This window comes from Zosterops lateralis (genome assembly GCF_965231275.1).
Source record: "Zosterops lateralis genome assembly, chromosome: 4".
Classification (NCBI taxonomy): Eukaryota; Metazoa; Chordata; class Aves; order Passeriformes; family Zosteropidae; genus Zosterops; species Zosterops lateralis.
In genome coordinates this window covers 62391535-62411370 of record NC_139765.1, presented here as the reverse complement: position 1 = coordinate 62411370, position 19836 = coordinate 62391535, and the positions used below count along the sequence as shown (strand labels likewise).

Sequence of the window (19836 nt, the reverse complement as noted above, 5' to 3'; positions counted from 1 at the left end):
AGTCTGGAGGTCTCTTTTGTTTAAAGAACTTGTAGTCACCTTGATATTTAAAAAGCCGAAGGGATTGGAGTACAGTAAAGAGCAGAAATTTAAAGCGGAAATCAAATTGAAATTTGTTTATCCTGCCACTGAGTTGGTACAGCTTCAAATTAGAGACTTACCTTCAACCATTAAGCACAAATTCAATTAATATTAATTAATTAATTTAAAGAACCAATTTATATAATACCCGTGCCAGGGCATACTGAGTAGAAGGTTACTTTCTGTTGGAATTTAGTAGATCAGTTGCTGACTCCAAAATTGCATGTATCAATACCATGAAAGTCAGATGCCTCATCTGTCTGGGTTGGTGTTTATGATAAAGGTAGCCATGACTGAGTAAGCTGAAAGTCCCCGGACATGCAAATAGTCTGTTTCTGCACATGCATGAAAAAGTGAGCAGACACTCTCTTCTTCCAGTAACTGTTTTTTCCATCTCTCTGTCCCCTTTCTGTTTCTATCCCACTAACACAGCATCCTTTCAGTCCCCTCTCTAGTGTTTGGGTTGCTACTCTATTCACTCTTGGGGAGGTTTTACCCTGAGAAGGAAGAGAGAAAAATAAAAGGAAGGGAGAGTAGTTCTATAATCTTCTTTCATAGTAATGGTTTTTTATTTTTATGTGCTGAAATGTCATAAAAAGTGACAACACACATATTTTGTATTCTCTTTGCCTTACTTTTGTTTTTCTTTCTTCCTATAACTTTTCTTCCACGTTAGGACATGCCAACATTAATGAACATTGAAACATGAAGAAAATATGGATATATCTTTATTGTATTATTATCCCACACAGTTAAAACTGTTGAAGGAAAAGCGACTTAGAAACCTGATTTTGTCATTGACACAAATAGATGTATTAATTAGACACTAAAACTGCAACGTGCCCTTATGAATGCAAGCACATTGTGTCTGGCACATTAACAAAGGACCACACACCTGTTTCTCATGCAAAGTTCTTTTCTGCTGCTCTCACGGAACCATACTGAGACTGAGTTTTAGCAGATGGCATTACAATTCAAATAAAGAAAAATAAGCTTGTGAATTCATATATATTTCCTTGTCACTCAAATGCCAAGGGATTTTTTTAACATAATGTTTAAAGTACAGAGTGAGTGTCCCCATAAATATCACTAATGCATAATGATGAATGAGTTATAACAAGAAGTTTCAGAAAGCAGTTCCATGCAACCAAAGCAGCTTTTTATTGATTGTACAGCAAAGCAAGATTTAATAAAAAATGAGCCTTTAAAGTTCTCATCCTCAGCAAGGCAATGAAGCCATTGAGAAGGAAAAAACCAGACTCTAATCTTATTTCACTAATATAAATGAATAATTCCTGCTTCAGCAGGTGCAGTGTTAACATGAATTTTCCCCAGTTCAATGTAATCTCTCTCATCAATTGTATTGATTTATCTATTTCATCAAATACTATTTAAACAACTACTGTGTCTGCATTATGTATATGCAGCCAAGTTCAGAACTGTAAAAACATGTTACTAAAAAGCATGGTAGTCATGGAAACAGATCCTATAGAAAGTACCTTGAGGAGGATTCTTCTATCTGATTGTGTAGAACTTCACTGGCCACTTGTGAATAAAACACAGAGATGTGAGATGCCCTGTACTTGATCAGAGCACTAGTTTATTTAACCTGCTCTCAGATTTCCATCCAGGGTCAGTGTCTGGTGATTCTGAGGCAGTTGCAGCTCATCAAAAATAAGTACTGTACCTTTGAAATTTTACTGTCTGGGCAGGATAGCTTTTTATTTGTAGACCACCCACAGATAATCAGTTCATTGTAAGCATACAAAGTAGTACTTGGCTATTTTATTTTATTTTTTTTTACATTATCACTACAGATGCTACATTTTTTGTCTCTTTTTATAATACATCTTTATAATACACTGATCCATTTGCATCACTGCCCTGTCAAATAAAACTGAGTAATTGCCATTTGTTGTAATAATGAGACAGAAAAAAGCCACCAGAAAACCAGACAGCATTATTCTATGTGATTTATTTTGAAACATTGACTTGAGACTCCCAAGACCCAGTGAGAAAAAGGCAGTCACGAAACAAATGTTTTCCAATGTTGATTGAAATTTTAATTAAGGTTCAGTGTTGTTATTTTAAAAATCCTTCAGGAACAAGGTAAAATAACATGTTAGACCAGGAAAGATGGTTAGAGGAGGTGAGGGAAAAGGGGCTTCCGCCATGCACAGGAACAGCATGGCTGTCTAGAGCTCTCCTGAGCAGCTGGCTGATGGAGAGTCTGTGGGGCAGGATCAGAGGAGGGGACAGTAAAGGAGACAGTGCTGGGTGTTGGTACAAATTCCCTGATCAGAGTGAGGAAATGTACTTTAAACAACTCAAGTAAGTCTCTGATCACAGATTCTGGCTTCCATGGGGAACTTTAGGCTCCCTGACACCTGCTGCAGGGACAAAAAGGGAGAAGACAAGCAGGCACCAAGATTTCTGACAGTTTGGGGAATTAGCTCTTGTTACAGGTACCAGATAAGGAAATGAGAGGTGATGCATCCCTGGACCTGTTATGAACTAATAGCAAGGACTAGCAAGAGATGTGATAATCAACAGCAGCTATAGCTATAGTGACCATGAAATAAGTGAAGTTCAAGATGCTGAGGCAGAGGAGCTCAGGACATGGGCTGACATCAGACCTTGACAGTGTCCTGGATGACACATGGAGTCCTCTGGGAACATTTCTGGACATCTGAAGAAGAGGGTGGTGACAGAGTGTGGTGAGTTGCCCTTGGCAGGATACCAGGTACCCATCAAGCTGCCCTACCCATTTCATCCTCATCTGGATGAAGGCAAGAAAATAAGATGGGAAAAAACATGAGTCAAGATAAAGGTAGTTTAATGAAGTAACAGAAATGGTCACATGTGGAAGCAAAGGAAAATATTTTGCTCTCTTCTTTTCATCAGCAAAGTGATATCCAGCTACTTCTCAGGAAGCAGAACTTCAGCACACATAGCAATTGGTCTGGAAGAGAAATGTCATTTCTTGTAGCTTTAATTTCTGAACAGACATCATATGATACAGAACATGCCTTTTTTCATTTTGGCTCATCTGTACTGGCTATGCCCCTTCCCAAGAGCTTGCCCAAACCCAGACAATTGGTGAGGTGTGAATGCTGGGGAGACACCTTTGATGCTGTGTTAGCACTGTTCAGCAGTAGCCAAACGCTGGTATGTTATCAACACCTTTCTAGCTACTGGAGCAAAGCACAGTAGGGAAACGTAACTTTGGATGGGTAACATCCCATCCAAACTGCAGTGGGGAAAGGTAACTCCATCCCATCCAAATCCAGTACACTGGGAGCAACTAGTGGAATTTACCCACTGCAAATCATGCCTGGCAAGCTTGTTTGTTGTACTTAAATTACTGGATTTGTGGATGAAGTAAAAGCAGTGGAGGACATTTATCGACGTATTCAAGATTCTTTTTTTCAGTCACAAAATTTTGTGTGTTACATTGAAGACATTAAAAATCTGGGTTGGTGACAAACTGTGCATGTAAGTAACTGGTTGGGTGTTGAGGCTTAGAGGGTAGTGGTTAATGGGCCACACTGTGCCTGAATGCCTGTGGAAGAGAAGTATTGCAGCAGTTTATAGACAAATCTGCCCTGTTTGACATCTCTGTGTCTGAAGAAGAAAACAGAGTCAGCTTTTCAGGTGACCCCATGGGGACCCATCAACAAGTCAAGGGCATGGCTGCATTGGGACAGGCTGGAGGACTGGGCCAGCAGAAACCCTGTGAATTTCAACAAGGACAAATACAGAGCTCTGCACTTGGGGAGGAACAATATCCCAGCAACAGTACAGGCTGGGAACTGAGTAGTTAGTCTGCATCTGTAATACTGAATCCAGATTTTGGACCCCATGATACAGAGGAGTTTGGCAGAGGGCAACCAAGACAGGCAAGAGTAGGGGCACTTACCCTGTGAGCAAAGGCTGAGGGTATTCCTGTTTCCTCTTTAATAAAGGCACTGAAAATAGCACTCAAATGTGTCATTTGGGTTTGTTACAGAATGATAAACTTTTTTAATTTGTTATGCTAGAGATTAAGAGGTGAACAGATTTGTTGAATTTGACTGGCAAAATACCTGGCAGCCTCCCATAAAATTTGGCCTGTGCTGTTAGTAGCTACATACTTTTATATGGATCTTTTTAGGTCAGTAGCCAAATTTGAGGGTATAGGTTTTATAATAACAGTAAATTCAGTAACTCCACAAATTCACAGGACTTAAACATTTAACAACAAAATAAAGAATATGAGTAAAGTGAGAGACTGAAAAGCAAATAGAAGAAAAACCTAACTTCATGACATCATAGATTTGTTAGACAACACTGGTTTATATCAAGACTGAATTGATACAGTCAGTAATGAGATACAAGCATTGAAAGATTTGAACATGCAAAAGATCAAAAAGAGTGTTTCTTTTCAGTCTGGTGGTTTTTTGGTTTTTTGGGGGTTTTGTTTTGTTTTGTTTTGTTTTTTTTTGTTGGTTGGTTGGTTGGTTGGTTGGTTGGGTTTTTTTCAAAAGAATATAGCACATAACAGCTGTGTTAATAAAATCAGTTTCAAAGGCAGAATCTTCCACGTTGGAGCTCTACATGGCATGAAGCAAATCTGCTGAACTTCCGGAATACAAACTGATAATGCAGAGTACAACTGATGTGCTCAGGGCTCCTGTTCTGCAGGCAGAATGGGTGTGCCAGGGCCAGATCATCTCATTATATCCCCCTGGCACAGGGATGGCTTTCACCAGACCAGGTTGCTCCAATCTCCATTCAGCCTGGCCTCTGACACTGCCCAGCCTTGAACCAGCCTTGAAACCACCTTGGCTTGGGGCATGGAGCCACCAGGGCAGGGACCAGCTCCTCCAGCATCTGCAGAAATGTCCCTTGTCCTGAAGGGGTTTCATTCCTAGCAGCACCCATGTCAGCTAGGTAAAAACTATCAGCTATGAGGGTGTTGCAGATACTGTCTTTATGTGTACCCTTTGTTATATTAAAAATGAGATGGTGTGTAATTTAACACAGAATTCAGAAATTTTACCACACTCTTCTTGGAAGCTAAGGCACACTGCTGTTTTATTATTCCAAGGAAGTCTGGATGCATTCCTATCCAGGCTTCTGAGAAAGAACTTGCAGCTAAAATGTGAGCTATCTCTATTTCCCCAGCAGAATGCTGGTCACTTTAGTGGGAACTTTGAGATCAACAAGGAGCTGGTTTAAGCTTCTCTCTCCACAGCAGTTCTGTAATATGAACCAGGCATCTGTCACGCGTAATCCAGGAGTAAGGACAGAGAATAAGATAAAAGGATAACAAGATTTGATGAAAAAAAATTGTAAAGTTTTAATAATATTTTTTTCAATGTTCCTGCTTTCCTTAAATCTATTTGTTATAAATACCTGGAAAGCAGGATTTTATAATTTGTTTGAAATCTTTTAACAGAAACTCTTGGCTTTCTCTTGAAAAGGCCCATGGAGGGTACTTTAGACAAGCTTCAGCTATTGCCCGCTTACCTCTTAAGCACTGAATTCCTTATTAAAACTTTATTAAGGAAACTGTCTCAGGCACTGCCTACAGTAATTTAGCTAAGTTCTCAACATATAAGTTATTTTCCCCCTTATTTATTTCTAATTGATTTGGGGTTTTAATTTTTATTTGAATGAAAAGTTAACAAGCCCTTTATAGACTCTTATTGATTGAAAAACAAAGACAAAAAAAAAAACCAAACAAAAAAAAAAAGTAATTCAGTTGACAATTTTTCACTGTATTAATGCAAATCTTAATTAGCAGTTGCACAGTTCTGCCTGTCACAGGAATCAAGTATACCTAATATTAAAAAATACCCCTACTGCTGGCAGTATTTCACTTGGTAACAATGCTGGGGAAAATATTATTGAATTTATAGTAATATTAAGTAATATATGTTCTACATAACTAAAGATGTAGCATGTCACAAGAAGCTGCACAGAAGGAAGAAGATGCGTTTATCAGCTATATTACTTAGACATTTATTTCCATTCTGTAAGGAGAAATTTTGCATAATGACATTTGATTTGTGAGAAGAAATTGCACATGAATGGTTTTTGATTGCAGACAGAACATAAACAGTCATGATTTTGTGAAATTTCCTGATATGAGAATAGCAGTTGGAGAACATGAGTTTCATTGAAATTGAACTTACATGGCTTGACTTGGAGGTGGTATATTCCCTATGTTTTCCAAATCTTCCATGAAAGGAATAGTCAGTTTGTTTGGGGTTTTTTTGTGGAGGTGGATTTGTCTATCCTACCTTTGTTGTTATTTCCACTGAGAGAGTGAACAATTCAACCTCCAGCGTTTTTATCTTTTTTTTTTTCCTCTCCCACCCACTCAGTGTTGCCATAACATATGCCTGTTGATTTGTTTCATTTTTGGAGCTCCAGATGGAATCCAGACAGGTGACCTAGTAGAATTCACACAGGTATGGGGGTAGTAGGTTAATCCTGATTTTCACTGGGTAGTGTTATCCTCTCTTTCTTTATGGAAACCTGCATCAGAGGTTTCAGGAGCAGCAGCAGAACCACAATGTGTTTCATTTATCAGCTGGACAATGTGGACTTGAACAAGCAAAAGCATCCAAACCAACTATCTCCAAGCCTGAGCTCCTGAGGGAGCAGCACGGCATGATTGGAGCAGCATCCACCCCCTGGGAACCTCTGTGCTGTGCCTTAGGGTATTACAAGCAAAATTAGTTGGTGTGAGCTATGCAGTGAGGAACACTGGTTTAGACTTAGAGATAAACATTTGCAAAAACTGTATCTCTTAGAGAAACTGGGAGTCTGTGAGACTGCATTGGACTGTGGGGCTGCTCTGTTTTGTAACTCTTTTGATACTCTCTGTTTTTAAGTAACTGACTTGAAAACACAAAACTGAATTTGAAACAGGGAGAAAGAAAAGAGAGAAAACAAGAAATTAAAAAATCCACAGACTTGTGAGTGGGAAGATACAGTATGTTTCTGAAAAAGTTTCCCATATAGGTTAAAAATGATTCCTGGCCTGTGCTTGGGTGTTAACAAGGCAGGTGAACCAAACTCATGTTGAGTTCCAAAGCTTCCACATCCTTATTGACAGTATTTTCAATAACAGCAGGCATTATATTTTCTTTTTCTCTCTCATGCTATATTCCTTTGAACGATACAAATATTTTGATTGCAGCTGAATCAGGAAATATGCTCTCATCTTTCCTTCCAGCCTGTCTGTGGGGTAGAGACACAATGCTGTCTGTTGTTCTGAAACCCTGAGAAGTTTTTATGACTCTCTTTAACTCAGTTAGCAAATGATAAACTTCAGAAAAATTAATCTCCAGGCTTGGTAGTATGCTTTTTCATCTTGGCACATTGAGATCCAATATGTACTCTTTCCTCCATCCCTAGAGAATGTTAAGTGGCACCATTAAAAATCGTTCTGAAATGCAACAGATTTCAGAAGGCAGAATAAGAGCATCTGCACCATTAGCATAAGTAGTCTGGGATGAGAAGGCACTACAGTTGACTATTAAAGTGACCTCCTCAAATTCATAGTTCCTTCCTTCCTGCCTTCCTGCCTTCCTGCCTTCCTGCCTTCCTTTGTTCCTGCTTTCCTTTGTTCCCGTCTTCCTTCGTGCCTTCCTTCCTTCCCTCCTTCCTTTCCTTACTTTCCCTCCTTCCTTTCTTCCTTCCTTCTTTGACTTCCATTACAACTGGGCATTTAACTTTTAGAAATAGTTTCTTCCAAATTAAAAGCTCACCCAGAGCTTTTGTTTACTGAGCAAAGGTTGTTTTGGATGGCTGGTGTTGGCTACATGCTGCTCTTCTTGTAAGGAATAAAGCATGCATTGCAAAAACTGGAGGATATAAAGATACCATACAGATTATCCAGCACCTTACATCCACTCATGGTGTCAGCATTGCTGACCACTGCACAAACTATTACTGATTTTTAAAAGGTGATTTTATAAATATTTCTGAACAGGCCCTGCACTGGATGATAGGAGGATGTTAGATAGTTAAGCTTGAAAAATAAAATGTAGATTTTTAATTTTATTCCTTCTGTACAGGGAAAGCCTTCAGCAGTCTAGAGACTTGGAGGAGATGGGTGGTAGAAGTGCTGAGCTCCTGAAGATGAAGATGTCTGTCATATTATAGCACAGTATCCCTGAACTAGTGCTTGCAAAAATGACACATGAATGAGCATGCTGAGGTTAGCAAATGAATATCAGCTGTAAGATATATCTCCCTTCCCTATTCATATCATAGTGGCCATCAGCAATCTCCTTCACTCGTGTTTTACAACAATTCTCTTTTACAAATATTTACTGTTCACTTTAATCCCTAATGATCATCCCTGGGCACAGTGAAATCAAAAGGAGAAACTGTAATGCCCTCACCCCTAATCTGGGAAATGCTTAGCTTCCTGCTTTATGAAGCAGTAAAGTATTTCTGTCCTTTAATCTTCCATTTCAATAGTGAAAAATGGAATAGATGCCACTATTTAATATAATGAAAAATAATCACAGTGCTCATGAAAGCTAATGTAGCAGAAGATTCTTCTTAGAGAACCTCTGTAGTAAACTCCACTCCACTAATCCTATCTGCCATTCTCAACAGGCAGGGGCCTGGGGTTTGTGCTCTAGCAATTCTGTTTTAGTGGTCAACACAGAATTTTATTTAAACATAGCTGATAGGCCAAATCTTAAATGGAATAATAAAATCAGAGCATAACCTTACATGAAGTGTATTACAGCACACAAAGGTAATCTTGCTTTTCTTTCTTCTGAACCCATGGCTATCCTATGATGTTAAATAATCAGTCATTCAATCTATGCATTTAAAAATGGATTCTTCTTGGTATGTCAAATGCATTAAATTTTTTACAGACTTTTACACTAGTAAAGGGAATTTTTCCTTCTCAGTAGTTGTGCCAGTTCATAATTGCAATTAAGTATTACTTTAGGAAAAAAATAGGCCAACAGGTTAATAATGAATCCTCAATTATTTCAGATTTTTATGAATACATAAAATGAAATACGATATCTGCATCTATACACTTGTAGTGTATAAACTTACATAAAAATACCCTCTTTCAAAGTTGAACACAATATCTGTTTGTTTGTTTATTTCATACTTGGAAAAAATGCATCTACCAATGGACTTTGGGAGAGGAACTTATGCCCACCTGTATGTGTATGTATATGGGGATGTGTGTGTGTTTGCATATATTTCTATGTACAGGTTTTACTGGTACTTGTCTGAGTTTTCTCTGAGGAAATGTAATTTTAGATGGACAGCTATGAAAGCAATATTAAGCTAATTAGCAGAAGAAAACTGTACAAGGTTACATGAAAATAAAACGTAACAATCATATTTAAGCTAATACTTTATATTCATTCTGTGTCATTAGTGTTTGCTAAGAGCATCATTTTTCATAGCAGATTTTTTCCTTATTTATCGTGCATGAGTTGGCAATGAAACTTTCTGGAGGGACAGTACAGGATTTTTGAATCAGCTAATTTCTTTTTGAATATTTATGGATTACATTACACAGTCTTGTCCCAAGATACACAGGATTTGTGAGAGCCATTGTAGGGTAACTCACCTCATTTTACTCAAATTCTGAGAAGGTCTGGAAAGAGCATCACCAGGGCTTTCTAATGCTTAGAGACTTGATATGCCATTGATTTGCCCCTGCAACAAAGCAGGTCAGCAGTCTCCTGGGCTGCTCTTGGCAGAGCATCACCAGCAGATCAAGGAAATGATCCTGCCCCTCTGCTCAGCACAGGTGAGACACAGCTGGAGTGCTGGATCCAGGGCTCCCTGTACAGGAGAGACATGGATATAAAGAAGAGAGTCCAGTAAATGGCCACTAAGATGATTAAGGGACTGGAGGATCCCTCCCACGAGGAAAGGATTAGAGACCTGGGATGGTTTAGCCTGAGGAGGAGAAGGTTCAAGGGAGATTTTGTCAATCTAAATAAATACATGAAGGGAAATGCAAGGAGGACAGAACCAGGCTCTTTGCAGTGGTGTCTGGTGACAGGACAGGAGGCAAAAGGGCACAGACTGAGTTGCCCAGAAAGGTTGTGGAGTCTCCATCCTTGGATATATTCAGGCACTGGCTGAAGATGGTCCTGAGCAATTTGATCTGGCTGACCCCACTTTGAGCAGAGAGGTTGGGCTAGACAACCTCCAAAGTTCCCTTCCAACATCAACCATTCTCTAATTCTGTGACCTGCTTGAATACCTTATCCTGCCTTTATTACTATGAAGTGACAGTAACAAAATAGCCCTGACAAAAGTCATTCAGAGTGAGGACTTGGGAAGATTTCAAAGCTAACAATATTCTAAATCAGTTCTGTTCTGTCTAGTTCAGTACTTATTGTCTCCAAAAAGTTGCTTTAAAATAGCGCAACAGAGTTTAAAAAGAAAAATAAATCTGAGAGAAGGAATTCCTCAGCCAAATTCCAGTCAAATTTCCTTTTAGAATCTCCATATCTGTCCCCACACATTGTGTCATAGTCTTTAACTTCAGAAAAATCAATTCCTGTGCATAAGGAGAATGCCCATTCCTTTGTGAGTCTCCTCTATACAACTCACCACATCTGGTACTGAAGTTTTTACTGTGTTCATGTCAACTGAGATACTTGTTGCCTCTGTCTGGTGCCTTTTAAACACAAGATGAAATTCTGTTGGCAGTATAATAATTTTTTAAGCATTCATTGTTAGTGATAATAAAATAAGTATGGATGTACATGAATATGTATGTGGCCGTTTGGTTATAAATGAATGCAGATTGATTTTCAAGATTATTGAATTTATAACAGTTTCATTGTTAAGAGTAAAATGTTTTAGGGATCTCTGTTTCTGAAAAATGTAGTTAGCTTTATGTCCAGAGTATGCTACAATATCTTTTTTTGGTTTGTACTTTCATGTACTATTCTGTGCTCCTGTGTTCCTGATATGTAACTAACCTTTGGAACAGGATGCCTTTGGAGATTGTGGAATTGCCATCACAGTAAGAAGGGTAATGCAAACATTTCAGTATACTAACTGTACTTATATGGCAGGAGACAAACTCTTTTCATTCCTTCTAGACCAAATTTTCCAGGATTCCTAAGAAAAAAAGCTCAAAAAACCAATTTTTTTGTGTGTGTACCTATTTGTGAAAATAGAATGCCCTCACTTCCTCTGGTGGTGATGTCACCCAAAATGTGCTACAGTTGTTGACTGGTACAACTGTTGGAACAATAAAGATGTTCAACCAAAATGTGTTGCTCTAGAAACTGAGATCTGGTTTTACATGCAAATTTCCAAGTTACTACTACTTGTGGCTGCCATGGGGTGTGTTCAAGATTTGGCATTTGCTTTAGTCACTTGATCTAATTTCACTACTCTTTCCCTCAACACCCAGCAAAGATCCACAATTTTGTTATTAGAAATCTTTACATTCTGTACTGCATTTACTAAGAGGGATTAACTCTTTGTTTTTCAGAGCTTCCATATGGCTGGGAGAAAATTGATGATCCCATTTATGGCACTTATTATGTTGAGTAAGTTCCCAAGTTCAATATTAAGTTGCTGTTAATATGTCATAACCTAAGATTGGTATCCTCTGCAATGCTCAGCCTGGCAAGGAATGGCTACAATTACTTGGCATGTTAAACTAAGGGTATACCAGGAATTCTGAGTCATCAGTGCAGTTAATGTATCCAGATATATTCGAAGTGTCCCAAATCAGTGACTCAGGCATTCAGTCACTCTCTTTATCCAAGGTCTGGTTTCATGGTACCATTCCAGCTGACACTCGTACAAAGAAAATCTCTATTAAAGAGATGTTGCATTTTCTATCTAAGCTTTTGATATACAGCAAGGTATAAATCTTGTTGATCAATTAATAGAGCAAAGCATAATCATTTTAGCTCAGTTAACATCTATTTTTGGGTAGTCCTCACTGTGAATCAGGTGCTTATACTGGTTGTAGCAGAAGTCAAGTTATTTATAAGCTGCATATAAAATTTTAGGTTTCATTTTGTATTTAAAAATGCAGCTGAAAACAATATAAATTCTGTTTTCATAGCACAATTCTTGCTTTTATTTTCTTCAGATTTTATTTTAGTCATGAAACAAGAAAAAAAAAAGCTTCTTTCTCTGTGCAAAGGCCAACAAAATGTCTTTGTTTGAAGGGTAGAACCTGGCCAGTTTGTACATAAGTAGATCTGATTTCCTCTGCTTTTTAACTTAACATAGTGAATGAGACTTATGCAAAATGAATCTAGATTCAGATTATGAGACCTGTTTGGGAGGGGTCAATTCTCACTCCACTCTCTACAGACACTGTGCAGGAGAGAAGACAGAAAATCATTCCTGTCACTGCGCAGACAGCACTTGAAAGGTTCAGAAACAACTATCTATTAGTGCCTTTTATTAAACAAGAGAGATCTTTAGAGAATATGGCCCCTGACCTAAAATCTGCTTCAAATCCTGACACTCAAGAAGTACATTTTTCTAGTTGTTTTATAGAAAATAGAAAACTTCCTTTGTGTCTCACATTTTTCCCTTAGTCTCTTGAATCCATACTAACACACTGACTGCAGGATTGCCCTGAACAGGTGTTAGAGATGCAGGCTTCAGGATATTCTGCTGTTATGCAAGAGTTCAGGTGTGCAGGGAGATTAAAAAATCATCTTATTTCTGGAGGTGTAGAAGATGTAACCCTTTCTTACCTGTTGTCAGAGCAGCAGCTTGTGGATGCCCTTGCATGTTCCCCAGCCTTCTACAAAGCAAACAAATTACTGAAAATGGTGCTTGATCACTGCTCTGCTGACTCCTTCTGTCCTATTCTCCAAATGCCAGAGCACCTGCTCTCCTTCTTTGTCCCCAGCTTGCTTCCTGCCCTCAGGTGAAAGAGGCAGCAGCTCCATCTACTTTGCTGCTCAGCTCAAGTCACCTTAGTCCAGATTCAAGCAAAAAAATAAGTTTTGAAGTCCCTACGTAATACCATTAAATTACTCCCCCTTGTGATGCCTGAGTTCTTTTATGATGTCCCCAAGTAGGTAAAGGCTGCAGTTTTCATATAATTTTGTACTTAACCCCTGCCAAATATTTCTGCAGGTGCAATTATGCAGCTGCTGGGTGTAAGTAAAGCTTCTGCCCCAGTGGTTTTTGGTGTATTTTGGGGTGTAACAGGTGTTGTACAATTTCTATGCATCAATCTCTTACTGAGACTCCACTTGGTTGTTAGTGCAGCCTGAGGCATTCTGGCACCAGCAAGGCTCACCCTCCACTGCAGAGTCAGAAAAGGAACAAGAATTTATCTGCATTTCATGTCCAACCACAGGTAAACAGACGCCAGGCCCAGATGTTATCGTGCAATTACATATTTTAAGGCTGTTAGTGCCAAATTTATTAATCCTACCACAGATAAGATTTGTGGACAGATAAATCAAACCTGCCGCAGTCTCTGAGGTTTTTAGAAGTGGAATGGATGCTCATGGTATGGCATTAAACTGCAGCCCTGCTAAATTCTCATGGGGTTTTATAGTCAGTAAAATGTAGCTGTAGTTTAATTTTCTGTCTGAGCTCAATAAGTTTGAAACAAAGACTGCTTCCCATTTTTCCAGCTACAATATATAACAGTCACAGCTTTTTTATTACCAGTATTCAACAGATGAGTTCATTTCTAACCAGATAAAATCAGATTACAATAAACTCTCTTAATTTTGTCATATAAGTAGGTAAATTATGAAAAGCAAGATTACCAACTTCCACACATTCTGGTCCAGTCCAAGTTTACATGCAGGACTACAAAATCCTCATGAAAGAAGGGCTTATACTCTGCTCACTGAGGTACTTGTATTCCATGGGAAGTTTGTAAGGTTGAGCAGTGAGGCAGGCAGGCTCCATTTCACCTTACGAGGAGCAGCCATGTTCAGCTCAAATATTCTGAGACCAGGAAAAAAGCTAAAAAGAAAACAAACCAGAACAAAGAAACTTACACCTCTTGCTAGTCGAGTTCCTGAAGAAGAATCACAACATATTTGCAAATTCTGTTAAAAAAAAGTCTCAAGTATAGAAGTCTCAAGTATAGCTACCTCTCTTAATCATGGATTTATGTAGGTGTGAGATAACATTATCATTTTCATTAGCTTTGTTATACAAGTCCTGACTTCATTTGTAGTGGGTAAATGAGAAGTTTTTGCTATATGTTTGTTAACTTTCCTGCAATCTGGTCTTAATCTGTAAACTAAGAGCTAACAGCACTGAGCTGTGCAGGACTGTGGAAAGCAGCCATTAGAGTGCACTGGGCCTTTCAGGATTCTAATTGCCAAAAGATTGTTTCCCTCTTTAAGGATGATTAACTACAACACAGAGCTCAGTTTCCAGACGTGGGCTCTTTAATAGAACAGCTAAATTAGTCATAGGTATTTATTCTGGAAAAATATACCTCCTTGTCTTACAACTTCTGACAACACTCTGTTACTACTCAAATAGAAAAAGTTATCTCAGGTCTTTTTGTCATTATAAGGTGTTATCAACTGAAAAATGTGAATATAAAGAGTAGATAGATACTAATAAGTTATGCATTAGAGTATCCATTTTATAGGCATCCTGATCCCCAGAATTACTTGGTTGGGTAATAGGCAACAATTTCAAAAGATATAGGCAAAAATTACAAAAAAAAAAAAAAAAAAAAAAAAAAAAAAAACCACCCCACATATTAAACTAGCTGAAAAAAGGAGATAGGTTAAAATCCTTCCACTGGTGCTCATGCTCTGGCCTGCTACCATTTTGTTAAAGCTCAGTGCCTTGACCAGCAACTAAAGTCTGCAAATTAGACTCTACAGCCCACAAATCTCCTAAGGATGTGTTTCAGTTGCCTTAAGTGCATCTGAGCTGAAACTCATCACAAAACCAACTAAGCCTGGCCCCACTGACTGCTGAGAGGGCAGAAGTGTGTCTTATAGGCTGTCTGGTGGTGATGGTGCCTCCTCATCACATGGAGAGAGTATTTTGACATCACAAGTAAATGCAGCTCAGAAGAAAGTCCTGCCTCTGAGGGTATGTCCCCAGTTAAGATACAGTGAGCTAGGAGGGACCAGCCACTCCTTCTTCTCTGCACAGCCACAGTAGCCCTAGAAGAAATTAATTGGATTAGGCTTTGCATTAGGATTTTTGATTTAATATATATTGTGTAAAATAAAGGAAGAAATTTGAAGTTAGAATTGTTCACTGAATTAGATCCTATGAGGAATGAGCAATACATTTTGGCTACCATCCAAAATCTGTTTTAACCACAAAAACACTTACTTGTATGCATCTCTAAAACTCACATTTGGTTTGTCTTATGAAGGCCTAGACTAGTAATATATATTTTGTATGTTGTTAAAGTAGGTAGATGAAAAGCTAGAATGTCCTTTCTAAAGAATTACTCAGCCTAATAGCTTCTTTCTCAAGTAAACTCATCAGGAGCACATTTTCTGATTTAACCATGAAGCTGAATAGCACTTAAAATTGCATAAAAGAGATGTGTTTCATGTATCAGTATAGAAGCATAATACAATATTACTGACTGGTAAAAATGACTGGTTATAAGTATAATTTTCTTTTCTTTGACTCCTGTTGGACACAATATTTAATGCATCTTTTTTAACTAGTTGGAAATTTCACAATGTGCTTTTGAGATTGCACACTTCAAAAAAAAAAAAATAGTCAAAATATGGGGTTAAATTGAAGCTTAGAATTATTAAAGTGACACCAACAACATGAGGTGCTTCAAGAACCTGCATTAGTCTTCCTATCTGATCTGATAGGACAAAATGTCATTTTCAAGATAGCTGTTATCAAAGATATTTCTGTTTAAATGGACCAAACCACAACTTAAACTCTACCTAGAAACTGTAGGTAGGCAGTAGAAAAAGGATTCCAGCTTTGATGTCACTACCACAGTAATAAATCTTGCTTGAGCCATGAACACAGATTAGCTAAAATCCCAACTTCTTTTATATCATAGAACCACATTAATTGAATACCAGGTCTGCAGGGGCCCTCGTGCAGCTCTGGGATGTCCCCTGCAATTGCAACATGACACTAAGCATAATGCAAGGTCCTGAATGAAGATCTGGAGTGTAATCTTGGATATCCATAACATCTGCATGATACAGCACAAAAGCCATGTCAAACCTCTGCTCTTATGGAGGGCAGTTGGAGAACAGGGCAGGATACTTTAGAGCCCCTAAAGAAGGAGATGATCCCTATGTTGAAGCCATTAACCCACATGTGTAGCAACCCTGGTTTTAACTTTATCAAATGCTGACATAAAACAAGCTAGATGTTGTACTCACTCCATACCTCCTACTGGAAGCTGTTTTCTAACTTCACACTTCTCTTGTGAGAAGCCTACAGACTTCAAGTCTGAATTCCTGGCATCTTTAATACATTCTAGTATTTACTTCCAAATGTATTCATAGAATGTAATTATATATCAGAATTAATTCTGCTTGAATAAAAAGCTAAAACTTCTTTGATCTTCTATAGTAGAATGCTCTATTTCACTGGTCTTCTTGTAACACCTTTCATATATATTCATTTCATTTGATCATGGGTGCTCTGAACTTTATGTAGCATTTGAGTTTCGTAACTGTCTTGTGTAAAGGCAAAAGCAGTATTTCCTTTACAACATGGAAATTACAACATGGAAATACATCAAATGATAAACACATCACAGAATTATGTTTTTCATGCTTATATTAGTAGTTCATTATTGCCTTTTTTTATGCACATAAGTCTTGCTCTCTCCTTTTTTAACTAGTGAAGATTTTCTCCCTTTTATCTTAAGTTTCTACGTTTACAATAGAATAAGGCGCTGAAGACCCTGACAATTACTAGAAATAACAGAAAGCAAAAGTCTAGGAAAGGAACACCTACAATCTTAAACAGCCTGTCTGAAAAAGGAAAGAAATGAGACGGAATTTCTCTGTCTACAGCACAGACAAAAATTTACTGAAAGCTATTAATCAAAATTTTAGAGTATGTGAGTAAGCTAGCAGTCACTTGAATGAGTTACAGCCATGTGAACAAAGTAGCAACTTAAGGCTTTATCATGTTTACTTCATCTCATTAAATCAAATATTCTTTTACATGACTGAAAGTCTTGTCATTTCATTAACACTGGCCACTAAATCCTATTTTGCAAGTGTATTGCACTCCCATAGGACTTGCTGCCTTTCGTCTACCTCACTTCTTAATGGCAGTTCCACTTATTTGAAGTGACGGTAGGATCAAAATCTCAAAGGACCTGAAAAGTGCTTAATGTGACACAAAAGGTCATTGCAATGTAAAAAAAAAAGACCCTTTTAGGATCTTAGAGTTGTGAAAGTTACCAGGTAACCTGTCCAAGTGTTTAAACCCATGTTTGTGATAGGATTTTCAGAAGACCTCAATAGATGGTAACCCAGTGACAAGTAAGGAGTGACATAAGCCTGCCCTTCTGCACATATGTATTTGTTTCCTCAGAACAATGTTTGAAGCACAAGTCCCTTCTCTTTGTTGTGATTCTATCGTGATCCTATCTTGCAGCTATGTTCCCTGCAGCCTACTACATTGTTTTGCCTCCTTCAGAAAGCATGCAAAACACATCCCAGGAGAGGATTGAAGGATAGCTCACATTAATAAAATGTGTGCTTTAAAGAATTGAAATCAAGGGTATGGTGGCATTAGTAGTAAAGATCATATCCTAAACACAATGTAGAAAAATAGTGGTGTAATGCCAGAGATGCACTTAATGACCTGTAGTAGGAAATGTAAAAAATCAAGAAAAAATGTGTGTACTAACTTCTCTTATATTTCATATATGATCTATGTAGTTCTGATCTGCCATCTAATTTGGTTTCTGCATCAGATTTTTCTGTAGAACTGAGCAGATACATACCACAGTACTAAAAAGGAATAATCTTCAATTTATTACCTATATTAGATTTATTTGGAAATTACCATCATAAAAGCACTGTGTTGTCTAAGCTTTTATTTTTCTGTAAGTGATTGAGCAAATTCACTTACAACTAATTGTTAATAATGCACAAAACTGGTTGAGATCCTTTGAATCATACACAGAACAGTGGTCTTGCTGAAGGCATGAAAAACTGTTTCTGTAGCATGTTTCATCAGTGCTGCTGTTTTATATGTAGTCCCATAGATCAAAACCACTTGTCTGTAGCAGAGTTCAGCATATTGAAGTGGTAGGATGCTGCTCAGTGCTGCTCATCACACAGGGCACGGGTTGTATATTCTCATCCCTAACAAAATGGTGTGGAATTGTGTGGAATGTAAGGGACACGCTGAGGCCCACTGGGCATTCCTCATGGTTTTACTCTCTAACTACACACACCTTAGACACGTGCAGCACCCTACTGGGAAAATTATCATTTTACCCAACTGAACCCAGTTTTTAATCAAAACCAATTTTTTTCCAGCCACATAAATAGAAGAACTCAATTTGAAAACCCTGTCCTAGAAGCAAAAAGGAAGCTACAGCAGCATAACATGCCCAACGCAGAACTTGGAACAAAGCCTATGCAGGCCCAAGGTTTCCGAGGTACAGTACCATGTCAGCTTAGTTAAGATGATAGATCCTGCTCTCCTAATTATGTGACAGTGATTTTGTCAAAGTCTGGTTAAAAGAGTAGTGTTACCAATGCTCACCTATATCTTAGTGACTTTCTTCCTTAGTCCAAGTTCCAATAGTTGAAGGACTCACCAGCCAACTTAAAATTTCAGAGGTACAGAGAAAAAACAGAAAAGTTGAATCTAGTATTTTCTAAAGGCTGAGAAACTAAAGGCGCAGTAAGACTCCCAAAGTAATTTTCTAAATAAAATCATAAATTCTGTTCCTGGGAATGTACAACTCTCTCTTGAGCACCCGAGGTTGGCAACACTGAAATACTTAATTGTACTTTCTCTAAATTACTCTTAATTGATGTTTGGTATGTTTCTAAGCTGGCTCATCTAGCAAGCATCAATTAAGTTAAAAGCCTCAAGCACAGTATTATAGGAGTTTACAAGAATGCAGCCACTTGGTAACATAAAAATTAATGCGCTCAAAAGGAGCTGTATAAGCAGCAAACAGTACTGGTACAGACAAATGAACTTCAACGTGAGGTTACAGTCAGAGAATGAGGCTTGTTCTCCTTTGTAACAGTAGAAAGCTCCTCATCAACCTTACCTAGACCCAAATTTGCCCGCCTGCGCCTTGCTCCCAGGAGGTCCCGCAGCGTGAGCGACCTGTCGCAGTGCCGGCGCGACCCCGCCGGGGCCCGCGGGCTGTACGGTACGTCCCCCCTGCAGCCCCAGGGGGACCAGTGGGGTCACCAACCCTGCACCTTCCCCATCCATCCCTCACCCAGTGCAGCTCTATGGAATGTCCCCCCTGCAGCCCCAGGGGGACCAGTGGGGTCACCAACCCTGCACCTTCCCCATCCATCCATCACTGAGTGCAGCTCTACAGAACGTCCCCACTGCAGCCCCAGGGGGACCAGTGGGGCCACAAACCCTGCACCTTCCCCAACTCTCCCTCACTGAGTGCAGCATGGGACCCCCCAGCACCCACACTGCACCCCAAGGCACAGGAAGTTTGCACAGCAGTCGTGTATGTCACTTGTTGGATGCCTAAGCCCCCGTGTGTTTGGAGAGAAATGCTTGTCTGATATTTACCTCCTCTTGTTAACAAATGGAATGAGACGTTCACAGGGG

At 38.7% G+C, this 19836-nt stretch overlaps 1 protein-coding gene across 3 annotated transcripts in view; it reads left to right on the top strand.

Moving 5' to 3' along the window:
* MAGI2 (membrane associated guanylate kinase, WW and PDZ domain containing 2) overlaps positions 1 to 19836 on the top strand; it is a 712008-nt gene that overhangs the window by 541705 nt on the left and 150467 nt on the right. For all 3 annotated transcript variants that reach the window (XM_083859300.1, XM_083859301.1, XM_083859299.1), the window contains exons 7-8: positions 11585 to 11642; positions 18561 to 18682. In XM_083859300.1, the coding sequence (XP_083715426.1) occupies positions 11585 to 11642; positions 18561 to 18682 (180 nt within the window). The remainder of the gene's footprint in view (positions 1 to 11584; positions 11643 to 18560; positions 18683 to 19836) is intronic.